The 9308-nt window shown below is 34.5% G+C and overlaps 1 protein-coding gene across 1 annotated transcript; it reads left to right on the top strand.

Moving 5' to 3' along the window:
• The first annotated feature begins 1646 nt into the window (after positions 1–1646).
• On the top strand, positions 1647–8207 carry ODAM (odontogenic, ameloblast associated). Its single transcript, XM_029234644.1, is given in 11 exon segments — positions 1647–1697; positions 1789–1830; positions 2370–2417; positions 2979–3035; positions 3037–3219; positions 3650–3697; positions 5486–5590; positions 6424–6471; positions 7283–7358; positions 7784–7941; positions 8178–8207. Coding segments are annotated over 11 exon segments (846 nt in total).
• Positions 8208–9308: the final 1101 nt, after the last annotated feature.

Below are 9308 nucleotides of genomic sequence, written 5' to 3'. Positions count from 1 at the left end.
GACGCGCAGGCTCAGTGGCCATGGCTCACGGGCCCAGCAGCTCCGCGGCACGTGAGATCCTCCCGGACCGGGGCACGAACCTGTGTCCCCTGCACCGGCAGGTGGACTCTCAACTACTGCACCACCAGGGAAGCCCGAGAATATTTTAAAACAAAAAGTATTCACTCTCCATTGTTTTTAAAATGTATGCCATCATGCTTCATATTTATTAAATTATTTATTCCAAGCAACGTGATCACCTGGAAATATATGTCATAGACACATAGAGATTTAGCAATATTTTAAGGATTTAATTCCTAGGTAAAAGGAGATATACTGGTGTTTTTAAGGTTGAACCGAAATGAAATTAGCTCATATTTACTCAGTCCAGCACTGAAGAAACAAAGAATCTTCACTGCCCCTAAAGATGTTTTGAATTTTTGTCTTTTAGACCCACACCTTATGTCTAATAATTTTGTATTTTACTTTTAAAATAAAAATAATCACCCATTAATCCTTGAATAAAGTCTTTTAAAGTTGCTCTATTAAGGTATCCATTTTAAGGAGGGTAAAAGAGGGAGCAGAGAAAAGTTATTATTCTAGAAGAATTAGTCATAACCAAAGCAGAAGCCAGGAATGATCACAGGGAAACATTTCTGAGGATAATTTAATGACATTACTAAAACTGTGGGAATCCATATATCACCTAAATGATTAGGAAAGGGGTTAATAGCTAAGCCATTGTCTGAATCACTGGTCCGTTTGAAAACTGATTGGTCCTCCTCTTCTAAAGATGGGGTTTTAAAATTTAAGAGAAGCTCCAAGCAGCAGAGCCAAAAGATAAAAAGGACACCGACCTTGAATGAGTCTAGATTTCTCTTCATAGGTAAAAGAGTGAGGTAAGATATCAAATCTTTGCTTTCATAATTTTAAGAACACAAATCAGTCAACTCTGTAGGGTAAATTACCAAAGTCACCCTAAATGCTTGTGTAGGTCAATGATTTGAACTAGGGCGGAGTTTTCAAACCTGGAGGACAAGAAATAATATATTTCCACGGGATAGACTATAAATCAGTATTACAGCTTAATTTTATAAACTATTTCCTTGAATTAGAAAACTTTTGACTCTGTCACTTAGTTTTAATCTATTTTAATGTTATTAGACTTTTAAATAGACACTACCTGGTACTGAACTGCTATCAGACCTTTATTGTTGTATTCTTACCACTACATTAAATAGACAATAAAATTGTTTGCGTAATAAAGACCTAGTTCATTGACCCCAGTCATGGGCCTCCCATGGTCCAAAGGACCCACTACCTACAATGTAGAACAGCACAGGGAATGAGGCCATCTTGTTCATAAATTCATTCAACTACATCACATGCCACCAAATAAGTTATTTGAGGCAAGCTAAAAGGAAAAGCAAATAATTTTTGTTTTTATAAAAAGCTGCTCTGAGAAAAAGAATGAGTTCTGTTACAGATATTTATAAATGTACCTTTTTTATTTTAAATCCTAATATATAAGTAAATACTGTAAAATTCAGCCAACTCTCCTTCTGATTGAACAATACCAGCTAATTTACTGTTATCATGATTTTTACATAGAAAATCTTTTTTAAACCTAAGCTTCACAACATATTTTCTAGATATTTCATCTGAAAATGAAAACTATAATTCTTCTTGGGATACTGGGAGCCACAATATCAGCCCCAGTAAGTGATGTCATGGTACAATTGAAATCATTGTGTGAAACCCATAACAAGTCTTCTTTTACCATTTCTGTTTTTTGTTTTTTTTGTTTAGCTTATCCCACAGTGCCTTATGTCTGCAAGCAACAGCAATGAGGTTAGTTTAAATACTTAAAACAATGTCCCCCATTTTTTTATTTCTTTGTTTTATAGAAACCCAGTGGGGAAGAGATTAAAAAGCTTTCTGTTGATTTATCCTGCAATTCTACCCACTAGCTCTTTATATCCAAATGCATTTCCAATGTTTGTTTGTTTTGTATACCAAGTTGTTTCTAGAATATTACTTTGCCTCCCTTGTTTGATTGCAAATTCTTTAAAAGTAGAGACAGATTCTGGTATACCTTTTTGTTCTAATAACACCTGATATGGTGTAAATAGGTGTTTAAGAGCATAAAATGACTAACTAAACCACTGGAATGGGCTAAAGTTGTGCAATCTCATATACAGCAGGGGAGAGGTAGTTAAATCCTAACCTCTAATCACTGTCATTTATTATAAGCTTAGTAAGAAAACATCTCACCTCTAACAGGAAATTATGATCAGCTAGCTCTGACTTGTGATATATTTGTAGTAAACGTTCTTAATAGTTTTACCATGTGTAGTAATCTTGTTTTCATATTATCTTTCCTTCTCTAGTTACTTCTGAACCTTAATAATGCTCAGCTTCAGCCACTACGGCTTCAGGTACCCCTACCTCAAAAATTATTTCAAGAATACATTTCTACCACTCATTTCTTGTGGTACTTGGTATGAGAACAAAATGTTTTCTGATTCTAAAATCTTAATTTTTAAAGTTATGAATTTGTCCTATATATTCTAACTACCATTTGTTTGAAGACTAAAGTAAAAACTATAATCAGGTGAACATTTATTTATTGAGAACTTGTTATATGCCAGGCACAAAGTCTCATAACTGAGATATTTAAATTAACCATTTTACACAAGGTCATATTCAGCTAAGTGGTTAAAAAAAAAAGAAGAAGGTTTGAAACCAGTCTGGCAACTGCAAAAACTGTAGCCTTTATCCACCTCATTCTGTCCCATATGTCACATTATGAGCACTGGGGATTTAGCATTGTTCCTGCTGCTTGCATGGCTCACAATGTGCCAGGATCTGCCCTTTTTTATAATGGAGCAATGGAAATATAGAAAATGTTTACATTTTGTCTCCTTCTTGCTCAGGAGTGATTTTAAATTCTTTTTGAAATGAAAGAGAAATGCTTCCTTTCTTTTGTGTCTTCCCAGGATCCATTTAATTCATGGATTCCTCCTTTCCCTGGGATTCTACAACAGCAGCAGCAGGGCTCAAATTCCAGGACTCTCCCGATTCCCTTTATCAACTCTTGACCGGTTTGCTGGACAGGTCCCAAATCAGATACCCTTCCCAGGACAGGTCAGTTTTGCCCAAGAAACCCAGGCAGGACAGCTGAACCCCTCACAGCCTCAAACACCACTGCAGACCAAACAGGGCCCTAATAAAATGTAAGTAGGACCTCTTCCATCTTGTTACCCAGAAGAGAGATAATGCACATGGAATGTGAAAAAGAATATGAACCAGCTTTGAAATAAGACAGGAGTTATTGAGCAAGAATTCTTTCTCATAATATATTTCTACCATCACTGGAAGTAATTCCTTATCTTTCTGATTTCTGCCATAAAAAATGCTATTTAAGTCAGCAGTCTAGGACAAATCAAAAGTGTTAAAACATGTCTTGGAAAGGATAACTAGGGAAATATCATCTTTAAAAAAAGGGCAATTTGCCTTAATGATGGTACACACAATAGATGACTTTTTGTCGTCATAGAAGTCTGCTAATACAAATTATACATTTATATGGCTAGGTCTAAAGAAAACAGCTCTGGAATTTTAAATTAAAAAGTCAAGTATAACTTTTTTATAATTCCTTTTTTGGCAGGTTATGCCCTCTGTGTTCTCCTTCAAAATGCCTCGTGAGCTAGCACAGGTAATTGAAAGGAATGCCATCACTCCTATACAGAGATGGCTGTATACTCTCTCCATTGAATGCTTCTTCTATATTTGTAGCTCTTATTCCTACAGCAGGGCTACAAACACGTACAGCGCTATCACGATCTAGATACCACCACTGCTGGGCTGGTAACAGTTTGTTAATATTAGGCTCACTTAAGAGCTCCAAAAGAAAGACCAGCCGAGACTCTTCAGGACCCCTGAGTTTCCAGGACATTACTTTGTTGGGAATTAAAGAGCTCACTAAGCCTTAGGTTGTGTCCTCTCTGCACCTAGAATGCTGGCATTTGGTAACAACTCTGGAGAAATACCATGGGCTGACTTTGCCCAACCCTAAATTTTGGTTCAGAGAAAGATGCATTAATCTGATAAAATACCATATGATACAGAGAGAGAGTTTTTCTGAGTTATGCTCAAAATATTTTCAGTTTAACTCCAATATTACAGTCAAATGGTGGTGATTTCCATTAAATAACAGAATCTTTAAAAAAATGAATGCAAACTAGTAGAATCGTTAAAGTGATATAGAAAACCCTCTTAATGTTTGGGTAGTCAATTTTATAATATCCTGGGCTCAAAGAAATAGGGATATGGATAAATTATATTATTCACCAGCAGAATATTGACCATTTTGTAAAACATTACATCACTTGGCTTTAGTGTAATCATAATTATGTAATTTTGTCCACCCCTATTATAAAACAAAAGTTACCTCTAGACATTATCTCATTCCATGCCACGGCATTTAGAGAGTTAGATACCTGACAAGTGGAATTACTTCATTTTAAGGATCAAGAAACTACGTCTTTATGAGATTAAGTTCCCAATCTTGATGAAAATAAATAGCTGAGTTAGAATATAATTCTTCACCCTTCCTTTAACCACCTAACCAGTGGCTCTCCAACCTGGCTTTGCATTAGAATCTCTGGTGATGATTTTGAAAATTACAAATGCCTGGACCCTGCTTCACACCTAATGAATAAAAACCCCATGAGTAGGTCAAAACTGATTATCTGTTAAAATGTTCAATTAGTGTTTTTGATCGTTAGCCAGGGTGAAGAACAACTGTACAAAATATACCTCTTCTCAAACCACAGTTATCATTTTTTTAGTTCTTATATCCAATAAGGTCTCATTTAATTATACAAGGAAAGAAAATAGCACACAAAACCCCATGTATGTACAATGATCCTCATTTTCTATAAACACATATGCATATACAGACATAAGTGCAAGCTAATACATGATAATGTGGGTGGTGAAATTGCAGGTGATTTTATTTGTTCCTTGTCTATTTCTGGATTTTTGAAGTATTCTACAATAGTTATGGACTGTTTTAATAAAATGGCAATTATTAAAGGAAATACATTCCTGAGAATTCATTCATTATGGTAGAATTTCTAATACCATGTTCTGCAGAATATATAGTTTCAAAAAAATAAATGGAAAATGCTGCACAGGCTGTCTTCTTAGATATTTGCAAAGTAATTTATATATAAAGTCCAAGGTGCCCTGTTAAAAAAGCCTGTTATTAGTTGAATTCACTACTTCCTAATGTGTCTGACCAAGCAACATTGAAACAAAGTCCAGTGTCACTTGCAATACAAGTTTACTCTAAAGTTTGGGAAGGACTGCTTCATGTGTCCTTTTGTTCATAAAATTGCTAAATACAAATCAGCTTTAATACAATATTGATATTAGAGGGTATTTTTTTTTAAGTCTTGCACTAAAGGAAGCTCTTCTATACTTTTCTGTTTACAAATAGATGCTTCTGTACTACCCAGTTTACATGCTCCTACCCTGGGACCAGCCTCAACAAACAGTCGCACAGTCACCTCCGCAAACCGGACAGCTGCTGTTTGAGGAGCAGGTACTACAAGTGTTTGATTTTAGTTTGACTAGTTCCACCTGAGAATAAAGAAGATAAGGTAAATTTTCAGAGAAGAGAATATCTGATTATACTTAGTGCAAAAACTCAACAGCTTGAACTGGTGGTCATAAAAGGATATAGTGCTTTCTTTTAACATGTCACTAATTTGGAAATATACTCCAAGGCTGAATTTTGAAAGAGCAAAGTCAGTGAATGGACTTCAGCTGAATCAGAGGCCAAAATCTGAATCGTATTGGAAAATGAAGTTTTCTAACTTTTAAAAATCTACCAGCATCGCTTTTCTCATATACATGTGGTTATTATTTTTTTAAATAGCTACCATGATAAAAGGCACTTATGATCACCAGATCTTGAGGTAAAATTAGGTAACATTATTTTGAGTTTTGTGGACCTGCAATAAATTGGTAGAATTCTAATATAAATTCAGGTGTCTCATACATAACTAGATTTTAATTAGAATGGAAATTAGTTTGTTTTTTTTAAACTTATCATCACTTAAAACTTGCCTAACCAATTAGAGAAAACTGGAAATTATGCTTTAAATGGCTGGTAGTAGTACTTCCAATTAAGTCATATTAACTTAAAGAGAAAGGGAGAGTTTTAACCTAGAAATGATATGGTGGTAAAAGGATGCTTGGTAATTTAACAATAATTTTTACCACCTAGGACATACAAACTTTCAAAAAAGTCTTTACTATAGTATAAGATATATATATATATATATATATATATATATTTCAGTAATCATTTACCACCACATTATGACAAAAATCATCAGAGCAAACCTAATGCATTTTTCTAAATTCTGACAGATGTCATTCTATACTGAACTTGGATATATTCAACAACAAGCAGAACCTGTAAGTAAATGTATACCTTTCACTAAAAAAAAAAAAAAAAAAAAAGGAACTAACTTTTGGAACTACTTACTTCACAAACTATTGAATCTATCAGTGCCCTTTAGTCAAAAACCACCAGGACCACACCCCTAGTTGGACAAAATTGGATTTATCCACTCATTGTAACAGGGGAGAACACACACCATGGAGAACTGTGGGGTGTCTTAACAGGAAGGTGTTGGAATGATTTCTTACAGGGCCTGGCCTTGTGTCAGGTGATTTGGGGAAGAGTTAAAGGAGTGATGGTTCACCTTGGTTTGGGTGTTCTCAAGTAGTGGGGTTGTTCTGTGATTGGGTAACTTTCCAATTCTTACCTAGAAGGCAATAGAGAGAGGCAAAGGCTATGACTGGTAAAGAAACAGGAATTATTCAGATTAGCCAGGACCTAAGGATGCCTGGTATTTCATGCCTTGCACAGGGACCTTGCTTTGGACAAGATTACAAAGTGGTGTTGTTTTGATTGTACTTCATCATGCTCAGAGGCGACCTGTCTGATGTTGGTGTTCTGTAGAATTGTTAATGTACAATAGGAGAACATGAACATCCAGAATAGAATGTCAGGACAGCTCCTGAAAACACTGCAGCAGAGCTATTGTGTCAGTCCATTTTCTCAGTGTCAGGAGCTGCTTTTCTCTTTCTCAAATCTAAATTATTTTGTTCGTTTTTAAGAAACTAATTGAAGAAGTTGGGAAGGGTTTAACTGCCTTGGGTGCAAAACAACATATTTTATCGATTAATAATTTAGACTTTTTTAAACTTTGCAATTTTTCAGGTTATGCCGAGAGGACAGCAGCAACCAGCCTTTGATCCCTTCCTAGGCACAGCTCCTGAAATTGCTGTGATGGTAAGTTTCCTTACCACACTTTGCTAGCTACTGTAAATAAGCAACTGACAACCTACAGGTCCCTGCAGTACTGTTCATTTTAATGAAAATGTTATTATTCCACACAATTATTACTTCTTCCCCCGTAATTGTTTTCCAAGCAAGATTCAATTCACTCAGTTCATCAAATATTTATTGAGCGCTACTACATGCCAGATACTCTCCTTGGGTACACTCATTTAAAGTCAGGTATTAAGACACCTCCATGTTTGCTGGCATATATTTATAGTCTTTCTAAAGGATAGATTATAATCTAGAAAATTAATAAAGGTATTTACTTCTCAAATAAAATCCTTGCTTTGCATCTCAATCCTATTGCTTTATATTCTTCCCAATTTTGACCTTGTCCTTGAACCTGTAACCACTTTTTTTTGTCACCCTTATAGCCAGCAGGAGGAGTGTCACCATATTTACAAAAAAAAAAGATAAATTTTAAGCACGCCAATGCAGGAATTTTCATTCCTTCAACTTCACAAAAACCCAGCACAACAAATTTTTTTACTTCTGCTATTGACCCAACTATTACCCCAGAACTCATGGAAAAGAAGGTAGAGTAATCAAAGATTCATTTTATGTAAGAAATTGATGTCTAATTGAAAGTATAAAGTTAGTGCTTAATTTATAGGACTTGGTCTTGGAAATAATGACAGTTAAGATATAGTAGAATATATGGTCTTAACCTTGAATAGGAAGACCAATAATTGCTTACGGATAATCAATTAATCAGAATATAATTTAATTTTGATTTAATAAGAGCTTCTTATGCGTATCCTTTTTTCACTAGGCCAAGACCAATAGCCTAAAGGAACCATAAGATATTATCCTAATCATTCAGAGTTTGGGGTAGGTATTTGCCAAGAGACATGCCTTAAGTACCGTGACATGTTGTAAATTAAAAGAAAAAAATTGTAAGGAGAACTAATGAAAAGGTGTACAACAAAATAAAAAAATACAAAGCTAATAATAATTAAGAGGCTTTAGCAATTTTTTAAAAATCAAAATAAATTTTTGAGGATCATGTCTGCCTATGCCATAAACTTGGCATAAACTCTGAAAGCACAAATAGTAAATATACTAGGTCCATGTAAAAGACATTCAACAGATACTATGTACAAAGTCAGTTCTCCCAAATCAACACTTCACTTTGCAAGCTAAAAGTTGTAATAATGCCAATACATCTGTATTAGTTTGGAATGAAATAGAGTATCAAAGTGATAAAACATTTGTACAATCACATGGGAATTTAAAATTCCATGATTTTTATTTTACATATAACTTTAATTAATTACCTGTCCTAATGGGCTTGGTTGGCTATGAAGGTAGTGGGTATTTGATAGAAGGGCAGGTTGGGATGACTCCAAGAAGTAAAAAAGACACACTGAAAAGCAAACAAAAAAAAAATTAGAAAAAAAAGCAGCTAACAATTTGGCCTGAAATGGAAAAGTAAAAGGCAAAGATTTTTGAAACCTCCTCCCTGCTGCCTATGAGTCTCTTCTGATTTCTCCTTCTGTGAAAATGAATACTTAACATTCTTCAGATTTAAAAAAAAAGTCTATAAAATTACAGCCAGAAGTGAATAATGTGAGCAGCTCTTTAGAAGTCTCTTCTGTAATGTAACATTTCATTCAATGCAAGTTTCAAGCTTTTTAATCAGAAATACTAAAGGGATTTCAGTAGAGTGTGACCTTCTGCACCAATGCCAGAAAAGTATTTTATTTCTTTTTAAGCAATTTAGAAAATATCTAGGAAATTTTACAGAAGACAGTCTAATGGTATTAAAATGTTCTTTTATTTTATTTTTCAAAGAAAAGATGTGGCAGTGCCTTGGATATGATTTTAGGCTATTTACTTCCTCAATGTTAATATCAGGTCTTTGAAAAATATAAAATATTTTGACTCTTCTCCTGAACATTTT

This window comes from Monodon monoceros, unplaced genomic scaffold (assembly GCF_005190385.1).
Source record: "Monodon monoceros isolate NGI ecotype Baffin Bay Population unplaced genomic scaffold, NGI_Narwhal_1 Super_Scaffold_20, whole genome shotgun sequence".
Taxonomy (NCBI): Eukaryota; Metazoa; Chordata; class Mammalia; order Artiodactyla; family Monodontidae; genus Monodon; species Monodon monoceros.
The sequence above is the reverse complement of the archived record's forward strand: the minus strand, read 5'-3'. Positions and strand labels throughout refer to the sequence as shown.